Consider the following 25,045-nt stretch of genomic DNA (forward strand, 5'->3'; position numbering starts at 1 on the left):
ATAATGATGCTCATTTAAAGTCACAAACTCATTCTAACTTTCCTGGAGCAAATTGTCTATCACGGTCTATAACATATAACGGTGTACACTATACACCATACATGTGATCAGCAGCATGGGGTTATTTAGTAGTGGTTCGACCAGATGAGTGGAAGTTCTTTGTTTCTTAAGTCCTGTTAATTTTGTAGTGTCACCTAACATTTTGGATTTAACATCCACTTATCAGGGAGACCATGTACCTTTTATCTCTTTGCTCTTAACTTACCTCGCTCAACATGATTTCTTCATGAGTACATTTCTTATCAAGTATTGTTGCCTCCTCCTTTGTTTTTCCCCTACCATCCCTGCCCTTCCATCTCTACCACTACACTCCCCCCACCCCAGCAGTGGTCTTTAAGGTGAGTATTTTTAGGCTTTTTTTTTGGCCTGTCCTGGGGCTTGAACTCAGGGCCTGGGCACTGTCCCTGAGCTTTATTGCTCAAGGATAGAGCTCTACCACTTGTGTGACACCTCCACTTTCAGGCTGGCTTCAAACTGTGATTCTCAAATCTCAGCTTCCTGAAGATTACAGGTGTAAGCCACTAGTACTCACCTGTTTTGTTTTTGTGCTAGTACTGGAGCTTGAACTTAGGGACTTGTGTTTTTGCTGGGATCTTTCACTCAAAGCTGGCCCTCTACTATTTGAGCAACAGCTACACTTCTGACTTTTTGCTGCTTACTTGGATGTAAGAGTCTCTCAGATTTAGCTGCCTGGGCTGGCTTCAAATCATGATCCTCAGATCTCAACCTCCTGAGTAGCTAGGATTACAAGTATGAGCCACAAATGCCCAGCTCCTCAGGGTGTTTTGATGATGTATCTTATTAGCAAAAACTTTTGAGCACTTTTGTAGATAATGTCTGCTTATAGACTATATGCACTGCACATTGTGTTGTTAGCTGCTCCAGTGCATATCAGTAAGCTGATTTTCCTTTAATCAAATTGTTATGGGTATGAGGGTATGACCTCTCCATCAAAAAGGCTCATGTGCAAAAGACTCAATCCCCGTGTAATATATGGAGTGGGACTTTGGGGAGATGATTGAATCATGAGGTATCTGCCTTTGACAATAGATTATTTCATTGATGGCCTTAATGTTGGATGGCTTTTGTTGGGAAGTGGTGGAACGCTTCCGAGGTGGAGCCTAGTTGAAGGAAGTAGGTCACTGGGGACATGTCCTTTGTCCCCTTCCTCATTCTCTCTCTGCTTCCTGGCTACCATGAGATGATCAACCTCCTCTGCCACACTTCTGCTGCCATTTTGTCAGCCTGTACTCAGCTACAAGGGCCAGAGAACCTGACTGAAACCTCTGAAACTGCCAGCTCAGATAAACTAAGTTGCTTTCCTCAGGCATTTTGTCACAGAAACATAAAAGTGACTAATGTACAGACATTAGTTGGATATTTTCTTCCTGCCCCTTGGGTGAATGCATAGCCTTGAGAGCTGTGCCCAGAACACCCTGCCAAGGTTCTGTGGATGTACCTGATGCCCTTTCACTCAAGGCTGATACTCTACCACATAAGCAACAAAGTGGCCGCACAAAGCCACTCTCTAGTGTTTTGCTGATTAATCTGTCCAGGCTGGTTTCAAACTTGGATCCTCAGATTTCAGCCTCCTAGGACCTGGCATCTCAGAATGTCCCCCTTACTCCATTCCAACCTGTGTACCCACCATCCACCCATCTCCTACCTTCTGTTTCTCTCTGTCTTCCCCCTTCCCATTCTCTTCTTCCCTCCCTCTCTTTCTATGCCCTCCCCTTTTTCCATGCCTTCCTTTCCCTTTGTCTCCTTTTTCTCTTCCTGGCTCTTCCTGCTTCCTGGCTGTGTCTGAGTCAGTCCATTTGAGCAAGATGAGGAAGGCAGATGCAGAGCCCAGGACAGACACACAGGAAACATTCAGTAAATGTTACATGTTATATTAGGACAGCAAGCTAAGTATTCTGCAGCTCTGAGCTCATGAATGGTTGCTTTACTTTTGGAATACATGTGCTCAGGTTTGTTTAGTACCCATATGGGTTGAGGTTGATCATTTCTGACTGAAGAGTTTGGGATGCAGTCCGGGCTTGCTGTACTACTTGCCAAGCTCTTCCACATCTTAGATCTTCTTTCCTATTCTGTGACAATACTAGGTGCTCATATGGCTGTTGCCAGGTTAAGTGAGAATATCTAAAAACACTTGGCTGGAAGTGGAGCTATGGCTCAAGTGGTGAAGTGCTAGCCTTGAACTGAAGAGCTCAGGGACAGCACCCAGACCCAGAGTTCAAGCCCAAAGACCCACCAAAAAAAAATCTTGAAAACTAAAATCAGCTGGCCATGCAAATCTTGGACACTCACTGGTAGGTTAGGGACTTTTGTGATGACCCCAATATATCTACGGATGACTGGCAGGTGGCAGAGCCTTTAATAACAATAAACAAGCTACTAGAAAGGGAAACCACATTTTATTTATTTATTTATTTTTCGGTCGTGAGGCCTGAACTCTGGGCCTGGGCGCTCTCCATCAGCTCTTCAGCTCAAGGCTAGTACTCTACCACTTGAGCCTCAGCCCCACTTCCGGCTTTTTCTGCTTATGTGGCGCTGAGGAATCGAACCCAGGGCCTCATGCATGTAAGGCAAGCACTCTACCACTGAGCCAACTTCCCAGCCCGGCAAACCACATTTTAAATGAAGCAATTAAGAAAAAAAAAAGGTGCATTGGGGCATGCCTGTGGCCTGTGATCCCAGCTACATAGGAGATGGAAAATAGGAGGCCCATGGTTCGGGTTAGCCCAGGTGAAAAGTGTCAGACACTATCTGAAAAATAACCAAAGCACAAGTGTTGGGGATGTGGCTTAAATGGTAGAGCGCATGACTTGGGAGACCCTGAGTTCAAACCCAAGTATAACCTGAAACAAAACTTAAAAGTTAAAAAAAAAGTTCCAGTATAGTGGCTCATGCCTGGAATTCAGCACTGGTAGAAGGAATGTGAGTGAGTTCAAGTAGTCAAGGTCAGTTCTGAGTTACATAGCATGACCCTGTTTCAGTAAACCAAAATAATAATAGCAATAACAAGCATATTAATAATAATGTGAATTTTGTTTCTTTTGAAGTGTTTCTGTTCAGATAGAGAATTAGAGAAGTTTCTCTCTTCTCGTTCTCCCAAAGCCATATGGCTGGATAGCTTCTGGTGGATATTTCATGAGAGGTACCAGGTAAAACGAATCTAATTGGTTCTCTCTATCACTTAAGGTATTTATTTGTTGGTTTTAATTTTGTGCTGATCCTGGGGCTTGAACTCATGGCCATGGCACTGTTCTTTGAGCTTTTGTGTTCATGCTAGTGCTCTACCACTTGAACTATATCTCTACTTCCTGCTTTTTGGTGGTTAATTAGAGTCTCAAGGACTTTCTTGCCCAAGCTAGCTTCAAACCTTGATCCCCAGATCTCGGCCTTTTGAGTAGCTAGGATTACAGACATAAGCTACCAGGATCAGCCTAAGTTGCTATTATTGTTGTTGTAATTCCAATCCTAGAGCTTGAGCTCAGGGCCTGGGTGCTATCCCTGAGCCTCTTTATGCTCAAGGCTAGCACTCTGCCACTTGAGCCACAGTGCCACTTCTCGCTTTTTCTGGGTAGTTTATGGAGATAAGAGTCTCACAGACTTTTCTTGCCCAGGCTGGCTTTAAACTGAGGTCCTCAGATCTCAGCCTCATGAGTAGCTAGAATTACAGGTGTGAGCCACTGGCACCTGGCTATTATTATCACTTTTTTTTGGGGGGGGGGTCAATCACAGAGCTTGAACTCTGGACCTGGGTGCTTTCCCTCAGCTCTTCAGCTCAAGGTGAGTGCTCTACCACTTGAGCCACAGTGCCACTTCTGGTTTTCTGGTGGATAATTGGAGATAAGAGTCTCATGGATGTTCCTGCCCAGGCTAGCTTTGAATCCTCGATCCTGTAGACTCTTATATCAAACCACCAGAAAAGCTGGAAGTAGAGCTGTGGCTCAAATGGTAGAATACCAGCCCTGAGGATAAAAAGCTCAGGAACAGTACCTAGACCCTGAGATTAAGCCCCAGGACCAGTACCAAAACAAAAACGAGACAAAAAACAGACAAATAAAAAGAATCCCAAGTTGAGCACTGGTTGCTCAATCCCATAATCTTTACTATCTGGGGAACTGAAGTTAGGATGGTTACTGTTTAAAATTTACCCAGGAAGAAAAGTCCATAAGACTCCATCTCAAAGGAAGAAGTTGGGCATGTTGGCTCACAGCTGTCATGCCAGGCAAGGTAGGAAGTAAAAAATAGGCTGACTAGGTCCAGGAACATGTCTGGCAGGAAGGGAGACCCTGTCTCAAAAAAAATCAAAGAAAGGATTAGAGGCAAGACTCAGCAGTAGAGTGCCTGCCTAGGAAGTATGAGGCCCAGAGTTCAAACTCTAGTACTGCAAAAGAAGAAACCAGCCCTTTGGATGTTGCAACAGGCATTCTAGTAATTCCTTCTCCATTTCTATTCTTGGCAGCCGAACAAGGAAATCCAGCATAAGCTGTTTGACCGAATAGCCCAACATTATGCCGTCATTTTGTTCCATTTACCCAGGTCCCACTATGAAGAGGCGCTTTTAAAAGTAAGCATCAGCTACTGCTTAGAAAAGTTCAACATTGGGGCTGGGAAGGTGGCTCAGTGGTAGAGTGCTTGCCTTGCATGCCTGAGGCCCTGTGTTCGATTCCTCAGCACCACATAAGCAAAAAGAAAAAAGCCAGAAGTGGCTCTGTGGCTCAAGTGGTAGAGCACTAGCCTTGAACTGAAGAGCTGAGGGACAGCACCAGGCCCAGAGTTCAGGCCCCATGACTAGATCCCCCCCCCCAACAACAAAAAAAGAAAAGTTGAACATTAGGCTGGGTACTGGTGGTCTATGCATGGCATCCCTGCTACATGAGAAGATCATGGTCCCTGGCAAAAACAAACAAACAAAAAACTGTAGCATCCCATTGAAACAGAAAGAGCTGGGTGTGGTGACAGCTGCCTGGTATCCCAGCAATGGTGGAGAGGTATAAATAGAATGACCATGTCCAGACCCTATCTCACAAATAACCAGAACAAAAAGGACTGGAGGCAAGACTCAAAGGGGAACACCTGCCTAGCAAGCACAGAGTTTGGATTTCAAACCCCAGTACTACCACAAGGAAGGAGGAAAGGAAGGAAGGAAGGAAGGAAGGAAGGAAGGAAGGAAGGAAAGAAGGAAGGAAGGAAGGAAAGGAAAGGAAGGAAGGAGAAGGAAAGAACTTAGATTTCTATTCACTTTTTTGTGTGTGTGCAGTCCTCAGATCTGAGCCTCCTGAGTAGCTAGGTGTGAGCCACTGGCACCTGGCTATTTTTTTTTTGTGCCAAAAAGGCTTGAACTCAGGGCTGGGCACTGTCTGTCCCAGCCTTAAGCTTTTCTGCTTAAGGCTAGCACTGTACCAGTTTGAGCTACAGCTTTTCTTCTGGCTTTTTTTTGTTTGTTTGTTTTGGTTGTGGGGCTTAAACTCTGGGCCTGGGCACTGTCCCTCAGCTCTTCAGCTTAAGGCTAGCGCTCTACCACTTGAGCCACAGTGCCACTTCCAGTTTTCTGGTAGTTTATTGGAGATAAGAGTTTCATGGACTTTCCTGCCCGAGCTGGCTTTCAACTGTGATTCTCAGATCTCAGCCTCCTGATGATGACAGGTGTGAGCCACTGGCGCCCAGCTCTTCTGGCTTTTTGCTGGTTAATTGGGAATAAGAGTCTAATAGACCTTCCTGCCCAGGCTCCTCAGATCTCAGCCTCTTGAATAGATAGAATTACAGGTGTGAACCACCAGTGCCCAGGGGGATTAAAATACCTTTAACCCAAGTACTCAGGAGGTAAAGGCAGGAAGATCTCAAGTTCAAGGCTAACTTAGATTACACAGTGAGACCCTATCTGAAAGAAGGAAGGAAGGAAGGAAAGAAGAAATGGAGGGAGGGAGGGAGGGAAGGGAAAGAAATGAAGGGAGGGAAGGAGGGAGGCAGGGAGGGAGGGAAGGAGACAGAAGACCAATCATCTAACCTTGTTTTGGGGTCATAACTAGTTTTCTCTTTCTTCAACCCTTGTTTTAGGGTCATAATCTAGTATTCAAGAGAAACTGTTTCCATTCACATGTTCTGTTCATCAGCAGATTTGTGTGTGTGTGTGTGTGTGTGTGTGTGTGTGTGTGTGTGTGTGTGTGTCCGCGCACGCGCATGCGTGCTGGCCCTAGGGCCTGAACTCTGGGCACTGTCCCTGAGTTTTTTGTGCTTATGGCTGGTGGTCTACCACTTGAGCCATAGCACTACCTTCAACCATTTAGCAGTTTTGAGTGTCTATCTGCTCGATGTCTAGAACTAATACTAGTGTCTAGTATTTTATTATGCTAGGTAGCATAATAAACAAAAATATTCAATGTAATATGTAATGTCTTGAGAAAAAGACAATCTCCACTGACAGGTCTGTGTAAATACTTTTGGCTATGCCCGCTCAAGATAATATCATGAAGGTCACTGGTGAAAAACAATTCCAAAGAATATATCATAACTTGCAGAAGTGTTTATATTGTAATATTAAATAGGTATAGTCAGATGTAAATGTATAGTTTGAGCTCAGTCATAGTTAAGAATGCACAAGAATGCCTAGTGGTAGAGTGCTTGCCTAGCATGCATGAAGCCCTGGGTTCCATTCCTCAGTACCACATAAACAGAAAAAGTTGGAAGTGGTGCTGTGGCTCAAGTGATAGAGTGCTAACCTTGAACAAAAGAAGCTCAGGGACAGTGCTCAGGCCCTGAGTTCAAGCTCTAGAAATGGGAAAAAAATGCACAAGAATACCCCGATGCTTGCTAGGATATTTGGGAGATAGTACTCTGGGGCTATCTGCCTTATTATCATCTTGGCACTGGGGCAGCAAATGACTAGGCATAGAGGTTCTCGGGAGAGTAGGGGTTGCCGCATAATTATCAGGATGCTTGAGGACTTGACCTTAAGGATGGGGGCAGCCCAAGGCCCAGAATGCTCCCTAAGGAACAAGAAGACAGCTTGCTATCCAGCCAGAATTTGATCACAGATGTTTCTGAAGTCAAGGCTCTTTTCTGGGGACAGAAATGCGGAGAACATTGGCTGTGCTCTGTGCCCTCCCCACCCCTCTACAGAAATTCCCATCACTTCTGAGCAAAGGTGTGTACACCAGCTTCTGCTGCTGCTTCCCACAGTCCTGGTTCAACACGCATGAATTTAAGACGGAGATCTGCAACACCATGAACCTGTGGATAACAGGTGAGTAGTGGCTGCTTCCTCCTCAGGAAATTTAATTTGGACCAAATGATTTCCACCAGAACCTAAGAACATTCTGGGATTTTTTGTTTGTTTGGTTGGTTGGTTGTGTGTGTGTGTGTGCTCACGCGCCTGCCAGTATTAGAGGGCCTGGGCACCGTCCTTGAGCTTTTTTATTCAAGACTGGTATTCTACCATTTGAGCTCCACTTCTGGCTTGTTGGTGGTTAATAGAAGAGACGAGTCTCACAGGGTTGGGAAGGTGGCTCAGTGGTACAGTGCTTGCCTAGCATGTGTGAAGCCCTGGGTTCCATTCTTCCACACCACATACACAGAAAAAGCCAGAAGTGGTGCTGTGGCAAGTGGTAGAGTGCTAGCCTTGAGCAAAAGAAGCTTAAAGGACAGTGCCTAGGCCCTGAGTTCAAGCCGCAGGACTAGCAGAAACAAAAACAAAAAAGAGCTTCATAGACTTTCCTGCTAAGGCTGGCTTTGAGCCACAATCCTCAGTTCTCAGCCTCTTGAGTCGCTAGGACTACAGGTGTGAGCCACTGGCACCGGGTCTAAGAACATTCTTGTTCACCATGACGCTCTTCATCAAGGCAATTTTCCTTTTCTCTTCTTAACACTAAGGAGAGGAATACTGGTTAGAGCCCAAGAAGCATTTTCCTGCTTCCTTGGAAACTGTTCTGAGACATGCCTCCCTGATCAATTTTTGTTCCCTTTCTCTCCAGGGAGAAAGGAAAGGAGGCCTCTCTTAAGATACTCAAGTTCCAACTCAGCTCTCTTACTAAACTTTGAACTTGTGCTGATGGACCCCAAAGCAGCATCCTGGTTAGATAATCACAGCCTTCATATGACCCAAGTGGCCAATATTGTTTGCCCTCCTGTACACACGGAGCAGCTCCATGCCTGCTCCACAGACCCTTCTTTAAAAGTTGCAATTGGTGTACAAAATAGGGCTAGAGGCATGGGTCAGGAGTCAAGTACCTGCCTAGCAAGTGCCAGGCTGAGTTCAATCCCAGTACTGCTCCAGTTTTTTTTGAGGATCCTGTGTCCTAGATACTGTGTTAAGTTAAGCACCTTTTTTTTTTTTTTTTTGTCGGTCGTGGGGCTTGCATTCTGGGCCCGGGGACTGCTCCTCAGTTCTTTGGCTCAAGGCAAGTGTTCTACCACTTGAGCCACAGCACACTTCCGCTTTTCTGGTTGTTGATTGGAGATAAGAGTTTCACAGACTTTCCTGCCTGGGCTGGCTTTGAACCGTGATCCTCAGATCTCAGCCTCCTCAGTAGCTAGGATTACAGGCGTGAGCCACCACGCCCAGCTTAAGTTAAGCACCGTTGTGTTGGGGGCTCTACAAGATCATCCCCACCTTAGGGGACTCCCAGGAGTCAGCTAAGTCAGTTACAGTCAGAGCTACTACTCCATGGGCTGGGAAAGTAGCTCAGTGGTAGAGTGCTTGCCTCGCATGCATGAGGCCCTGGGTTCAATTCCTCAACACCACATAAGCAGAAAAAGCCAGAAGTGGCGCTGTGGCTCAAGTGATAGAGTGCTTGCCTTGAGCTGAAGAGCTGAGGGTCAGTCCCCAGGCCCAGAATGCAAGCCCCAGGACCGACCAAAAACAAAAGAAAACAAAACAGAACTGCTACGCCTTATTGCACCTCCACACAGAGCCCTGTGTGCCCTTTGAAGAAAACAAAGCAACTTTGTGTGGTGTTTTCCCTGGGGAAACACATGAGAGATGCAGTGGTATAGGTTTTATTAGGGACCAACATGGCAACACCTCTGTCTAGCCCACCTCACAATTCCAGGAAAGCAGATGTTCTGCAAGAGCCCCACTAGGAGTGCAAAGCGCCTAGGCACAAGGAGCATAATGAAGTTTTATATCAGCATAAGGAACCCTTCCTTCCCCAACAAACTCCCAGACACCAGCCAAAGCCCAGCTCTAAGGTTAGCAGTCTCAGGCTTGCTATTAATTCCTTACCATACTGATTTGAAGAATCAAAGAAGCCCAAGAATGAACAAATGGCAAGGTGGCTCAGTGTAGAGTGCTTGCCTCGCATGCATGAGGCCCTGGGTTCAATTCCTTAGCACCACATGAGCAGAAAAAGCCAGAAGTAGTACTGTGGCTCAAGTGGTAGAATGCTAGCTTTGAGCTAAAGAGCTGAGGGACAGCGCCCAGACCCAGAGTTCAGGCCCTACAACCGGCAAAAATAAAATACAATAAAAATAAAAAATCTAAAGGATGACACCTAGGTCCTGAGTTCAAGTTTCAGTACTGTCACAAAAAATAAAATAAAACAAAGCCCTCTAGAGAGGAAGTGAAGTATTCAGGCCACTGTGGGGCAAGGCTAGTCTTGAAGCACAGCCTCCCTAGAACCAGGTGTAATTTTGAGGCTTTGGTCTACTTAGCAGAAATGTCCACTATCATTCTCAACTTCTTTTAGGGACATATCCTCGTATACAGTGCTATAAGGACTGGGACTATTCAGAATTGGATCCAGAGAGATTCCGGAGAGAGGAATTACTGAATCACAGAAAACGGCAGGCAAAAGGTAAGATACCAGCCAATGTCCCTGCTACACCCAACCACCATCTAACCCAGGCAACCGAAGGCTATAACATCTGTGTCCCCAAGCCCGGTTCTCATGGATCTCCAAATGAGTACATCGTCCGTGTTTGTGAACTTCAGTTAGAGTCCATATGATGTAACTATTGAGATGTGGGGAGTGAAATTTTATAGTCAAATAGTAGGTTTTAAGTGATTTAGCTCTGTAATTTTAGCGACTTAGGAGGCTAAGATCTGAAGATTAAGGAGTGAAACCAGCCTGGACAGAAAAGTCATGAGATTCTTATTCTGATTAACTACAAAAAAGCTGGAAGTTCAAATGGTAGGCCTCCAGCCTTGGGCAAAAAAAGCTAAGGGAGTCAGGTGCCAGTAACTTATACCTGTAATCCTAGCGACTCAGGAGGCTGAGATCAGAGGATCTCAGTTCAAAGCCAACCAGGCCAGGAAAGTCCTTGAGACTCTTATCTCCAATTAACACTCAGAAAACTGGAAGTGGCACTAGTGGCTCAAATAGATAGAGTGCAAACCTTGAGCAAAAAAACTCAGGGACAGGGCCTAGGATCTGAGATCAAGTGCCAGTGCTGGCACTCACGTATGCTTACACACACACACACACACACACACAAATTTCCAGTGAGAGGTGTCTACAATGTGTCATTGCTATAGCAGGATAGGGAGCACTGTGAGCCAGGGGGCAATTTAGACAATATAACTGTACCACAGAGGTTTGCACACTGAGCTGGGGCGTGGGCAGGCAGGCAGGGAGGGGTGGAAATGTAACAGGTTTGCCCCTTGGATGAGTGCAAAATCAAAAAATCACAACCAGGGGAAGAATAGGAATGGGGAAGAAAGGGAGGAGAGGCAGGGAAGGGAGGAGAGGCGGGGAAGAAACCAAATAACAGCCTGTCCCCTTTCTTAGGAAGAGAATTTTCTCTCTTCAATTTAAAGAAAACCTCTCTCAAGTCAGGCCAGAAAAAAAACATCCACGCTCAGGTAAGTGGAGAGACCCAGACCTGAACTCTTAGGAGCCCCTAAACTGAAGAGACCCGGGCTGCTCCAGCATTGGCTCCCCGTACCCCTGCACTTCCCCCCCCCCCCCCCGCCCGCTCATTTTTTCTCTGAGTGTATGTGCTGGTACTGGGGCTTGAACTCAAGGCCTCTTGCTCTTACTTGGTTTTTTCATACACAAATGGCATTCTGTCATTTGAACCACACCTCCAGGGGGCTCCCCTGCTTGGTTCTAGCCTATTTTCTCAGAAAGGGGTGGCCACAGGCTTGGAGCCAGCCTCTGAGCGCCAAGGAGGCTGCATAAGATATTTTCTGCATTTTTCTTCCATTAACCCTCAGGGAAGCCTGCAATCTGGTTGTCATCCCTCATACCTGCTTCTTCTCCTGCCCTGTTGGTGCCCAAGTAGGCTGATTCTATACCCTAGCTATTGTGAACTCCAAAGCAATAAACATGGGAGCCCTGATTTGTTGGTTTTTTTTGGGGGGGGGGTCGGTTGTGGGACTTGAACTCTGGGCCTGGGCGCTGTCCCTCAGCTCTTCAGCTCAAAGCTAGTGATCTACCATTTGAGCTACAGCACCACTTCTGGTTTTTCTTGTGGTTTATTGGAGATAAGAGTCTCACAGACTTTCCTGCCCTGGCTGGCTTGGAACCACGATCCTCAGATCTCAGCCTCCTGAGTAGCTAGGATTACAGGTGTGAGCCACCGTGCCTGGCTTGTTTTTTGTTTTGTTTTTGTTTGTTTGTTTTTAACTCAGGGCCTGGGCACTGTCCCTGAGCTTCTTTTGCTCAAGGCTAGCACTCTACCACGTGAGCCACAATACCGCTTCCGGCTTTTTCTGTTTATGTGGTACTGAGGAATTGAACCCAGGGCCTCATGCATGCTAGGCAAATACTCTACCCCTAAGCCATATTCCCAGCCCACTGGTAAATATTGTGCTAATTTCATTTCCTTTTGATGGATATCAAGAAATGTGGTTGCTGAATCATCTGAATCATATGGTAGATTGTTAGGTTTGGGTTTTTTAAATTATTATTATTATTTTGGTTTTTTGTGTGTGTGTGTGTGTTGGTCCTGGGCTTTAACTCAAGGCCTGGGTTCTGTCCCTGAACTTTTGTGGTCAAGGTTAGTGCCATACCACTTTGAGCCACAGCTCCACTTCCGGCTTTTTGGTAGTTAATTAGAGATAAGAGTCTCACCGACTTTTCCTCCAAGTCTGTCTTCAATCATCAGTCCTCAGAGCTCAGCTTCCTGGGTAGTCAGTATTACAAGTGTGAGCCACCAGAGCCCAGCTGTTTTTAGTTTCTTGGGAAAAGTAGATTGTTCTTCATGACCTACATTAACATCAAATTTTTGTTTGTTTTTTTTTTGGGTCCGGTCTTGGGGCCTGAACTCTGGGCCTGGGCGCTGTCCCTCAGCTCTTCAGCTCAAGGCTAGCGCTCTACCACTTGAGCCACAGTGCCACTTCCGGTTTTTTCTTTTTGCTTATGTGGTGCTAAGGAATCGAACCCAGGGCCTTGAGCATGCAAGGCAAGCGCTCTACCACTGAGCCACCTTCCCAGCCCATAACACCAAAATTTTTTTTAATTGCCAGAGCACCTTTCTTCCTCACTGGCTGCCCATTCTGTATGTGTGTACACCTTTGTGTGTGTGTGTGTGTGTGTGTGTGTGTGTGTATGTTGTGTGTATTGAGATTTGAACCCAGGGGCTCACACTCTTGCTTGGTTTCTTTGCTCAGGCTGATACTCTACTACATGAGCCATCCCTCCACTTCTGTTTTTTTTTTTTTTTTGCTGAGGAATTAGAGACTTTTCTGACCCAAGTGGTTTCGAACTGTGATCCTCAGATCTCAGCCTCTAGTAGCTAGAATTACAGATATGAGCCACCAACATTCAGCCAGCTCCCCATTCTTAAGCATCTCTGTTGGCTCCTGTCACACTCTGTGTGACAGCGTGGCCTTGTGGTAGCCTTGTCTGGTCTGGTGGCTTCAAACATCCCTCATATTGCAGCAATACCAGGCCTTTGTCTACCCTACCCTGCTCAGAGCTCACATCTAGCTGCCTCCTTGGCCTCACTAGGGAAGTCTGATGCTCAGGTTGGTGACTCTTAGCCTCTGACTACAGCAGCTTTTTTTCCTTTTCCTCATAGTCCCACCCCAGTCCCTACCCAGTGACTGCCTTCCCTGGGCATCCATCAATGGGATCACTTCCTGTGATGACCTTCCACAGGTATCTTATCAATGGAGTCACTTCCTGCCTAACCTCCCGCCTCCAGCAGCTTCTCCAGACTCATACTCCCTCAAGTTCAGGATCATCTTCTCCTCAGCCACCTCATTCTGCTCTCCCCCAGGACTGTTCTAGCTCTTTCATCTCAGGACACAGGCCCAGCACATAGAAGGCACTCACCAAAGCTTTCTAGACTTGATGATGATCATTTACTCCTGGCCCATATGAATGGGGCTCCAGAAATACCACCCCAGAGCACTGGTGGAACAGGTGCTTCTCAGGGACAGCTGTCACTCAGAGAACCAGATGAAAATATTACTCAGTGTTTGGACACCGCCTGTCACAACCGCCTGCCTTTGTACTGTAACACATAAAGCTTTCCAACTGTTATTTCAAGAACCCAGCTAAGAGATTCCATCTTCTACCCAGAAACAGAAATGATCCAAAACTTTGGAATCCTGAAAGTCACTGATATTTTTTTAAATGCATGTGTGCCATCACTGGGACTTGAATTCAGGGCTTTACACCCTTGCTTAGCTGTTTATTTCAGGCTAGCACTCTACCCTTGAGCCACCATATCACTACTACTCCTTTTTTTGTTATTATTTGGTGATGAGTCTCATAGACTTTTCTGCCTGGGCTAGCTTTGAACTGTGATCCTTACATCTCAACCTCCTGTGATTACAGGAGTGCTTGATTCCTGCTGAAGTTTTGTGTGTGTGTGTGTGTGTGTGTGTGTGTGTATTTGCGCGCCCGCACGTGTGTTTTGTTGTGCCAGTCCTAGGGATTGAACTCAGAGCCTAGGCACTGTCCCTCAAGGCTAGCTCCACTTCTGACCTTTTTGCTGGTTAATTGGAGATGAGTGCTTTCTGTCTTTGTGTTCTTTTGCTAAAACTGAGAAACCCTTGAGCTGCATGTTCCTTGTGCCACCAGTATTGCTGACTTTGCTCTTTTTCTTCCTGAAGTCTTGTAGTGCATATTTGATCAATGATAAACTCCCTCCTGGCAAGTTGAGTACAGAAGAAAGCTGGCAATTGCAGGGTGCTGCCAAAGGTATGTTGAGTTCTGCAAGGGGAAATGGTGGTTTGCAATTCAGTATTGACCTTCCAAATTCTGGTTCATTGGCTGTTTGCTTTTTTTCTGGGGTTTCTATCCTAGGCCTTAGTAAAAAACAGTATTTTAGGAGAGTATGAAATTGTTTTTTTGGTTCCATAATCACTGGGTATGCTCTATAGTTGTAAATAGGAGTTCAATCTTTGTGTGTGTGTATGTTGGTCCTGGGACTTGAACTCAGAGCCTGGGCACTGTCCTTGAGCCTCTTTTTGCTCAAGGCTAACACTCTACCACTTGAGCAACAGCATCACTTCTGGCTTTTTCTGAGTAGTTTACAGGAGCTAAGAGTCTCATGGACTTCTCTGCCCCAGCTGGCTTCAAATCTCAATCCACAGATTGCAGCCTCCCGAGTAGCTAGGAATTACAGGTGTGAGCCACCAGTGCCCTATCCTACTTTCTTTCCCAAACTAAACCCTTGCTAAATTTTCTTTCTTTCTTTCTTTCTTTCTTTCTTTCTTTTTCTTTCTTTCTTTCTTTCTTTCTTTCTTTCTTTTTCTGTCTTTCTTTCTGTCTTTCTTTCCCTCCTCCTCCTCCTCCTCCTCCTCCTTCTTCTTCATTTTTGTCAGTCACGGGGCTTGAACTCTGGGCCTGGGCACTGTCCTTCAGCTCTTCAGCTCAAGGTGAGTGCTCTACCACTTAAGCCTCAATGCCACTTCCAGGTTTTCTGGTGGTATACTGGAGATGAGTCTCATAGACTTTCCTTGCCTGGGCTGGCTTTGAACCATAATCCTCAAATCTCAGCCTCCTGAGTAGCTAGGATTACAGGCATGAGCCACTGGGGCCCGGTTGGTTCTCTTTTTCTTACAGTAGTCTTTCTATATGGGAACAGCAACATTCTGTACATATTTTTGTTGCAGTGGGTCTCAAACAGGGGCAATTTTCCTCTGTAAAGAGTTCTATTACTGGGTGGCCATGGCTTTTATGCCTATAATCCTACATCAAGGTTTGAAGGCAGCCCAGGTATGCTATAGTGATTAATTGCTTCAGGCACTTAGCAGGTAGAGGTCAGGGAGGCTACTAAGCCTATGTAGGTCAGTCTCCCATGACAAAGAGCTACCTGTCCCCCTGAGGCCAAGACTAAATCCCTTTTTATTATATGATTTTGAAATTCTATCATGCGTATTTAACTTCATCTAAAAGTAAATACCTTAACCCTTGCCCTTTCCTGAATAAAGCAAAGATTTGTGAGTGCTGCAATCCCAATCTCTTCTAGACTTTAGTGGTACTTTGTCCATTATTTTTGGCCTTCCTGTCCTATTTCAAAACCCCACAATTAAATGACATTATTATTATCATAAAATTCTATGATCAATGTTAAAGTGTACTTTTATTTGCCTATTTACTGAAGAGTCACCTTTTGGGATTATTTTTCTTCTTTCTGGAAAAAAAACATACATGGTGCATAAATATTTATTTCTCTCTCTGTGTCTCTTCCTCCCTTCTTTATTAGTCTTTTTTCTTTTAATCACATGTTTCTTTGTAAGTTCTTAATAATTTTTGTTTTTCTTTGAATGTTTTTCTTGGTCCTTGAAGGGTAGTTTTGCTGGGTATAAAAGTCTGGCTTCAGTTGTTTTTGTTTGTTTCTGGTGTGGTACTAGAATCAAACCTAGGGCCTTGCCACCTACAAGGCAAGTGCTGCTCTGAGCTCCACTTCCAGCCATAATGAGCAGACATTTGCTTACCATGCTTTGATGATTTTGTTCCACTGCTACCTTTCATTGTTATTGCTGAGAACGGCAATCATTTTAATAAGTTCTGTATGAATGATCTGTTGTTTCTCTGTTAATCTGTTCCCCCCCTCCCCAAAAAAGCAATATTTTGTGTAAGAGTTGTTTTGCTATCTTAATTGCAACCTCCTTCCTGTTGCTGCCTCACATTTTGAAATACTTTAGCTCTCTCCTTCCTTGTTCTGTGGACACACTGTATCCTGTAGAGTGCTAACATGTCATCCTAGTTAGTGTTATCTTATTGCTTACATTTCCTCTTCTTTGTCAGTAAACAGGGAAGTTCTTGGAGATAGTCTGTTTCTAGCATTTGAGCAAGGACCTGATCATAGTAGGTGTTGAGCAAATATTTGTTGGATAACAGATTAGTATATAAACAAACACATGGCCTCCATGTGTTTATCCAGATGAAAAGCAAGTGAAATCACAGGATTTATGGTAGCTGTATCCTGTAGCATCTTGCAGTGGTACAACTGCATCCAGGTTTCTTCACTCACTGGTGGCTAAGATTGACTTTGTGCTTTTCCTCATCATCCCTGGCTAACTCTCATGATCACTTTTATGCTATATCACATGGACAGGATATCCTCGTCGTCAGACCCTAGTCTGGAGGAAAGCCACACGACAAGTCAAGAGAATATCAGAAGCCAGAGAATATGCAAATATGTTTAAAGAGGTAAGCATTCATGACTGGAAATGTCAGAGTAGAGATGGTTTAAAAGGAAAGCCAGGCACTGGCAGCTCATACCTGTCATCCTGGCTACTCAGGAGGCTAAGATCTGAAGATTGCAGTTCAAAGCCAGCCTGGTTAGAAAAGTCTGTGAGACTCTTATATCTACTAAACAACAACAACAAAAAAAATCCAGAAGTGGGTCTGTGGCTCAAGTGGGAGAGAACTAGTCTTTTGCAAAAAACAAAAAAACTAGGGACAAAAAAAAAAAAAAAACTAGGGACAGCACCCACACCCTGAGGTCAAGCCCCAGTATCCCCGTTGTCAGTTTGTGGGATTGGCTAGGGGCCCATGGTTCATGCTTCTTATAATCCTTGCTACTCAGGAAGCTGAGGTCTGATGATTGAGGCAGACAAATCCAAACGACTCTTATATCCAGTTAACCACCAAAAAGCCAGATGTGGAGGTGTGGCTCAAGTGGTAGAGTACCAGCCTTGAGTGAGTGGTAAAGCTAAGCAAGAATGCAAGGCCCTGAGTTCAAGCTCCAGTACTGAAAATAAAAAGGGAGTGGGAGACATGGCTAGGAAATATATCTCTGTGAAAATGTTAGGGTAAGAACTCTAAAAAAGGTTACTCTAATTTTTTTTTTGTCAGTCATGGGGCTTGAACTCTGGGCCTAGATGCTATCCCTCAGCTCTTCAGCTCAAGACTAGTACTCTACCATTTGAGCCACAGCGCCACTTCCGGTTTTCTGGTGGTTAATTGGAGATAAGAGTCTCACAGACTTTCCTGCCCTGGCTGGCTTTGAACTGCAATCCTCAGATCTTAGCCTCTTGAGTAGCTAGGATTACAGGCATGAGCCACCAATGCCTTGCTAAAAAAGTTTTTTATTTGCTCTGAAAACCAAGACTCTATCTCAAGAATATCCAATACAAAAAGGGACTAGCAGAGTAGTTCAAATGGCAGAGAAACTATCTACCAAGTGGTAGATATTGAGTTCAATCCTCAGTAATATAACAAATTATAATACTTGAAATAGTTTTTAGGTTATCAGCTTTTCATATTTTTTGTGCTAGTGTTAGGACTTGAACTCTGAGCCTTGCCTCATACTCTTGCTTAGCTTTTTCTTTTAGTTAAGACTGGTGCTCTACCATTTGAGTCACATCTCCACTTCCTAATATGAGGTCTCATTAGCTTTTTCCCCAGAATGGCCTCAAATGATAAGCCTCCCAATTTCTACCTCCTATGTAGAGGTGTGAGCCACCATATTTCTTTTTTGTTTTCATATATATATATATATATATATATACATATATATATATATATATATATATATATATGTCTGTTGTAGGGCTTGAACTCAGGGCTATGCCTGAGATTTTTTTTACTCAAGGCTAATGCTCTACCACTTTAAGCCACAGTTCTACTTCCAGTTTTCTGGTGGTTAATTAAGTCTCATGGGAGCTGGGAAGGTGGCTCAGTGGTAGAGCGCTTGCCTTGCATGTGTGAGGCCCTGGGTTTGATTCCTCAGCACCACATAAGCAGAAAAAAAAAAGCCGGAAGTGGCGCTGTGGCTCAAGTGGTAGAGTGCTAGCCTTGAGCTGAAGAGCTGAGGGACAGTGCCCAGGCCCAGAGTTCAGGCCCACAACCAAATAAAAAAAAATAAAAAGAGTCTCATGGACTTTCCTGCCCAGGCTGGTTTTGAACAGCGATCTTCAAATCTCACTCTCCTGAGTAGCAGACCTGAGCCACCAGCACCCAGCCAGGCCTGTTTCTTAATATATGCTATAAACATGGCAATATCTCATAAAAATGATTTTCTCAGCCAGGCGTTGATGGCTTATAGCTACTCAGGAGGCTGAGATCTGAGGATCCCGGTTCAAAGCCAGCCCAGGCAGGAAAGTCCGTGAGACTGTTATTTCCAATAAACCACTCGAAAACTGGAAGTAGAACTGTGGCTCAAGTGGTAGAGCACTGGCCTTGAGCTGAAGAGCACAGGGACAGTGCCCAGGTCCAGAGTTCAAGCCCCACAACTGACCAAAAAAAAAAATTATTTTTTCCTCAGTCCTGCACTGCCTGCAAAAATCCTGAGCTGACCCCCAGCCTTTTCAACCTCTATGGAAAGAGCCCGCTGATCATGTACTATCTTCTTAACCATGCTACCCTGTGCCATAAAGGCCAGGATATGCTGGTAACCCGGCATGAATGGACCAAAGCCCTCCCATATCCTTGGTCCCACAGGCCCCACTGTCCTTTCCAAGGATCAGGGGTTGGGGGAACATGCAGGCTTTTATGCAAAGTCTGGCACCGTGACTGCTCAACAAAGACAGCCATCTATTTGACCCTCAGGCAGAAGCTTGCCTTATCTTAGCTTTACATCTAGGCCCCAAAATGGCTGAGAGATGATGAGCAAGCCAAGTTTCCCCATGAGAGCCAGGTGCCTTTGGCTCATTCCTGTAATCCTAGCTACTCAGAAAGTGGAGATTTGAGGATCGAGGTATGAAGCCAGCCTGGAGAGTAAAGTTTATGAGACTTTTCTTCAATACCAGCAAAAAGCTGGAAGTGGAACTGTGGCTCACATGGTAGAGTCCCAGCCTTAAGTAGAAAAAGTTAAGAACATGAGCTCCTAAGTTCAATCCTCAGTATGTACACACACACACACACACACACACACACACACACACACACACACACACACACACACACACTTTCCTCAAGTACACAAAACTCCTTTCATTCTTTCCCAGAATGAATAGCTATGTAGGCACTTTTTCTTTCTCAAAAACTAATTAGCAGGCTGGGAATATGGCTTAGTGGTAGAGTGCTTGCCTAGCATGCGTGAAGCGCTGGGTTCAGTTCCTAAGTTCCACATACACAGAAAAAGCTGGAAGTGACACTGTGGCTCGAGTAGTAGAGCGCTAGCCTTGAGCACAGAGAGGCTCAAGGACAGAGCCCAGGCCCTGAGTTCAAGCCCCAGGACTGTCAAAAAACAAAAAAAAAAAACTAATTAGTGCTTCCCAGATGCAAACTGATCCTGGAATGTACACTGAGTAGCGATCTGCTGTCCATGTAGGTTTTTTCTCTAATGTCATCCTCACATGACTTCCAAGATTTGGTACAAAACAACAACAACAAAAACCCAGACCTAAGGTGTCCACAAAGAAGGTGTGGCAGATGTTGGTGTCTTAGCAGTTTTCCATCCAGGTTAGTCAGAATATAAGCTCTATTTGGAATCAAATTGATCTCCTGGTCTAGCACCAGCACCAGCACTACCACTAACCAGCCAAGTGATTTCAGGTATGTTCCAGTTCCTCCCTAGGTCTCATTTGTTTTCTAATCTATAAAATCTGGATTTAAAAAATAAAACCCCATCTCATGGGGCTGTGAGGAAGAGGAGAGGTGCAGTAGGAGGAAGGGCTCCGTGGGACACAGTACTTTGGGCTCCTCATCCCAGGAGCCTTTGCAAGCATCTAGGTAGGACTTAACCTAGAGAGCTTCATGTCCACCAACTTATTTACATGTCCATAGGAAGAACAAGAACAATGCGTGGTGTGGCATTGTGACAATTTCTCATGTGTCACTCCATGTTCTATATGTCAGTGTGCTGAAGTGGATGACGCCTATCTGGAGGTGCATGACCCCAGACCTGAGTTCTGGCTTAGCAATCCATGGCCTGAGGATGTCAGTGTGCACAGCTTAAGCTCCAACTCAGTATCTTCTGGGTTTTTTTGGTCCTAGGGTTTGAGCACAGGGCCTCACACTTAACTTGCTCAGCTTATTTGCTCATGGCTGATGTTCTACCATGCCTTCAGACCTGCTTTTGGCTACTTTTTTTTCCTTCTCAGCTTACTTGCTCATGGCTGGTGTTCTACCAAGCCTTCAGAACTGATTGCTGATTTTTTTTTTTTTGGAGATGGAATCTTGTGGACTTTTCTGCCTGGGGTGGCTTTGAACTATGATCCTTTGACTTTCAGCCTCCAGAACAGCTAGGATTACAGGCATGAGGCACTGGTGTCCAGCTCTTCAGCACCATGTATCTTAATCTATTCCCTATTATAAAAATTCATGGTGGTGTGATTAAATGACATCCACCTGATGCTAAACAACTAGCACCATCATCAACATCATCAGCATCTGAAATAGGTACAGTTACACCTCTTACAATAAGACAAGAAAGTGGGTCTAAAGAAGATAACATACCTTGTTTGAGGTTCTTTGGCTTATAGAAAGTGTAGCTGAGGTTCTACCAATCAAGAAGGGGTAAAGGGAGGAGGGAAGAAAGGTGGAGAATGAGACCTTAGGCCTGAAAGGAGAGGGACCTGGTGGTGTTGCCCTGGTGGTAATAGTGAGACTTTTAAGACATTCTCAAGAGGTATTTCCTAGCTTCCTACCATCCACAGGTGTAGGGGAAGATTTCATTTGCCTTCCTAGCCTCGGACTGGACATCCTTCTGTGGCTAAGTGGCAAATGGCCATTGCTTGCTTGGATTGCAGGTATATCCTGCAGAACTCACAGAAAGAAACAGGGGATCTTTCCCCATGAAGTAGGCATAGGCCAGTAAAAGCAAGGGGACAGCACGGCTGGGTAGTCTGAGACTTTTCCTTGACAACGGAATCTACTGACTCTGTCCCAACTTATGCTCATATCATCAACCTGTCCCTGTACAACATGAAGAGGAGAAAGGAAAAACTCAGACAGCTCAACCGCCTGCACTGGCAGGAATGGAATTATTTTGATAGTTACTTACAGGAACTGCAAGACAACATCTTGAGGTACAAGGCTTGTTTCTTTATTGCTGAAGTTATCCTAAGGGTTTTGGTGGTGGCGGTGGTGCCATTCCTGGGGCTTGCACTCAGGGCCTGGATGCTGTCCCTGAGCTGCTTTTGCTTAAGACTAGCTCCAGCTTTTTGGTGATTAATTGGAGACAACAGTCTCTGTCCTGCCTGGGCTGGCTTCAAATCGTGAGCCTCAGATCTTAGCCTGCCTCCTGAGTAGCTAAGATTCCAGACATGAGCCACTGGTGCCTGGCAAATGCAGCCCTTTTATATCTCCCTATAATGTCAGAGAAGTTTATGACAACATCTTTTTTTATTTTTATTTTTGAGATGAGGTCTCACTGTGTTGCCCAGAGTGGTCTCCAAACTCATGGGCTCAAGTAATTCTCCTGCCTCAGCCTCCTTAAGTAGCTGGGATTACAGGCATGTACACCACATTCCAGCTGATGACAGCATCTTAATTTACATTATATATATATATATATATATACACACATACACACACACACACACATTAATTGCTATTTTGCCTCCCTTGCATACATATAATCTGCATCTCCCTAAAATAAGTGTCTACATTTGGCCACATTTCCAAAGTCAGCTGATGTAATATCCAGTTCAGCCTTCCCATTGTACACTCCAAAGTTACATGAGCACAGACCATGGAGAAACGTTCTATAGCAGCAGTAGCTAATGTTCATCAAGCCTTCTTCTGGAATTTGTGTTTATGATCCTAGAGTACAGGGACACTTCCTCGTCTTCTCTGCATCTCCAGGGATCTGAGATGAGTAACCGAGTCACTGCTGGGTTGTCAGCCGGGTTCCTTGCATGGCTCTTAGCTAACTGATGAATGAACTTGTAAAAATGTGTTTTAGAAGGCTGGGAATGTGGCTTAGCATGCATGAAGCCCTGGGTTCGATTCCTCAGCACCACATACACAGAAAAAGCCAGAAGTGGCGCTGTGGCTCAAGTGGTAGAGCGCTAGCCTTAAGTAAGAAGAAGCTCACAAATAGTGCTCAGGCCCGGAGCTCAAAGCCCAGGACTGGCAAGAAGACCACACTGACTCTCTCCCATGTTCATCTTCTCATGTCCCACCCAGGCAGATGAAGAATATTGATAAATTAGAAGCAGAAAAAAGGAAGACCAACTACATGTTCATCCCGCCCTATCCCCGGTTGGAAATCAGGAAATTGAAAGGAAACCTGAAAAAAATGGAGGCTCTTTCAAGGTTGGTACAAACCAAAACCATGGAAAGAGTTCAAGGGGGAAGAGTGTCAAGAATTCACAGTGGGAAGCTGGGCGCTGGTGGCTCACGCCTGTAATCCTAGCTACTCAGGAGGCTGAGATCTGAGGATCGAGGTTCAAAGCCAGCCCGGGCAGGAGAGACCGTGAGACTCCTATCTCCAATAAACCACCAGAAAACCGGAAGTGGTACTGTAGCTCAAGTGGTAGAGCGCTCGCCTTGAGCTGAAGAGCTGAGGGACAGCGCCCAGGCCCAGAGTTCAAGCCCTACGACCGACAAAAAAAAAAAAAAAAAGAATTCACAGGGCTGGGAAGGTGGCTCAGTGGTAGAGCGTTTGCATTGCATGCATGAGGCCCTGGGTTCGATTCCTCAGCACCACATAAGCAGAAAAAAAGCTGGAAGTGGCACTGTAGCTCAAGTGGTAGAGCGCTAGTCTTGAGCTGAAGAGCTGAGGGATAGTGCCCAGGCCCAGAGCTCAGGCCCCACAACTGGCCAAAAACAAAAACAAACAAACAAAAAAAAGAATTCACAGTGGGAAAGAGTGCAGGGAAGGCTTGTCATGGGATTCCTCCACTGTGGCAGGGGGCTTCCGCTGACCTGCTGCTCCCTCGGAGCCCCGCCCTGGGCTCTGGGCTCTATGAATATGCAAATCAGAGTTTATTACTTGCAAGCAACAACACAAAGTGAGCACAAAGTGAATCCTGGGCTTCAGAAACTTCTCCTAAGGGATCTGTGATGTTTTCATGCTCTGCCTCCCTCCACCATCCTTCTCTTTGGGTGCTGGCTCCTTTTTCAAGCTGCCTTTGCCCTCAGAGCCCCAGACAGCCCCAATTCTGTGTCTTCATAGTGCTAGATCAAAAAGGAAGAGACACCTCCTCTCTTCAGCCTCTGCCAGCCAAGTTTCACAGAGTCTGATGGCTCTGCCTGGGTCTCTGCCCCAGCCTCACAGAGTCTGATGGCTCTGCCTGGGTCTCTGCCCCAGCCTCTCGGTCTGGACCAGCAGGTTCCAGCAAAAGCAAGGCTCTGATTAGCCAGGCCTTTGTGTCTCTGCAGCCAGTAGAAGGCAGGGGAGTCAGTGACATGGGCCTTCCTCCAGGAAGGCCTCCCTGACTGCCCTACTGAGTAAGACCCACTGTGCCCTGGTCTCTGGTCTCATCCTCCAGAATGTAGTCTAGATTTGTTTGTTTATCTGCTGAGATTGTAGGTTTGTCCTGAAGGTCAGGAACCTCATCCTGGATGACCATGACTCCAAGGCCTAGTCTAGTGATTGGATGCCCCACTTCTTTTCAATTATGACTGGAAGACCAATGAGGGGTATGAAATGTGCTGAGGCTCTGCTTCTGTTACTTGTGTTAGCAACACAGACAAATCTGTAAGCTCTTTATTTTTTCTTAACACCTGTCAAGATTCCAGCGAAATTCTTTTTTTGGTGGTCCTGAGGCTTGAACTCAGGACCTGGGCGCTGTCCTGAGCTCCTTTTTGCTCAAGGCTAGCTAGTGCTCTACCATTTGAGCCATGGCGCTACTTCCAGCTTTTTCTGTGATTAATTAGATTTTCCTGCCTAAGGTTGGCTTTGAACTGCAATCCTCAGATCTCAGCCTCCCGAGTAGCTAGGATTACAGGTGTGAGCCACCAGTGCCCAGCTCCAGCAAAATTCTTGAAGAAATGTCACAGAAACTTCAAACTGGTTTTATTGCTGTTTTGTTTCCCCTCCACAGGAAGGAAAAGGAAGTGTTGGAACAAGAAGTGAAGTTGGAATCTTCTCCCTCTCCAGTGTCAGTTCAGAGCCATGAAGAGTTCTGTTCCTCATGCCCAGAAAGCTCCTCCGAAACCTACAGCACTTCTGCTACCAGGTTTGAGGAAACACCATTTTATTTAAAATATTACTCCTAGCTGAATGTGGTGGGTCAAGCCTGTAATTTCACTACCTGAGAGGTAGAGATTGAAGGACTGTGCCGCCCACATGTGATTCTGTCTTAACCAAAGGCTGGGTGCAGCGGTGTAAGCCTGTCATTCCCAGTGACAGGGGGAAGAACAAGTAGTAAGATCTCAGCCGAGGCCAGCTGAGGCATAAAGTAAGATGTTACCTCAAAAATAACCAATGTAGAGGTGAGGTCTTTACCGGTGGAGCATCTGTGGCAACACATTGTTGGAAACACCTCACAGAGTAAATATGTGGTGCGCTTTACTCACAGGACTATCCTCTATGTCTGTGGTAAGTAACTGCAAGACACAAGGGAAAAAAAAACCAATGTAGGGCTTGGAATGTGGCTTAGTGGTAGAGTGCTTGCCTAGCATGCATGAAGCCTTGGGTTCCATTCCTTAGTACCACATAAACAGAAAAAGCCAGAAGTGGCGCTGTGGCTCAAGTGGTAGAGCGCTAGCCTTGAGCTGAAGAGCTGAGGGACAGC

The 25,045-nt window shown here is 45.5% G+C and overlaps 1 protein-coding gene across 1 annotated transcript in view; it reads left to right on the top strand.

The window, feature by feature from the left end:
• Positions 1 to 25,045, top strand: part of Fam227a (family with sequence similarity 227, member A) — a 37,528-nt gene that overhangs the window by 10,801 nt on the left and 1,682 nt on the right. The window contains exons 4-14 of the mRNA XM_013024791.1: positions 385 to 398; positions 3,126 to 3,227; positions 4,535 to 4,639; positions 7,192 to 7,315; positions 9,756 to 9,863; positions 10,797 to 10,870; positions 14,075 to 14,162; positions 16,528 to 16,622; positions 18,682 to 18,839; positions 21,236 to 21,388; positions 22,491 to 22,619. Coding sequence (XP_012880245.1) covers positions 385 to 398; positions 3,126 to 3,227; positions 4,535 to 4,639; positions 7,192 to 7,315; positions 9,756 to 9,863; positions 10,797 to 10,870; positions 14,075 to 14,162; positions 16,528 to 16,622; positions 18,682 to 18,839; positions 21,236 to 21,388; positions 22,491 to 22,619 — 1,150 coding nt within the window. The remainder of the gene's footprint in view (positions 1 to 384; positions 399 to 3,125; positions 3,228 to 4,534; positions 4,640 to 7,191; positions 7,316 to 9,755; positions 9,864 to 10,796; positions 10,871 to 14,074; positions 14,163 to 16,527; positions 16,623 to 18,681; positions 18,840 to 21,235; positions 21,389 to 22,490; positions 22,620 to 25,045) is intronic.

This window comes from Dipodomys ordii, unplaced genomic scaffold (assembly GCF_000151885.1).
Source record: "Dipodomys ordii isolate 6190 unplaced genomic scaffold, Dord_2.0 Scaffold79, whole genome shotgun sequence".
Lineage (NCBI taxonomy): Eukaryota > Metazoa > Chordata > Mammalia > Rodentia > Heteromyidae > Dipodomys > Dipodomys ordii.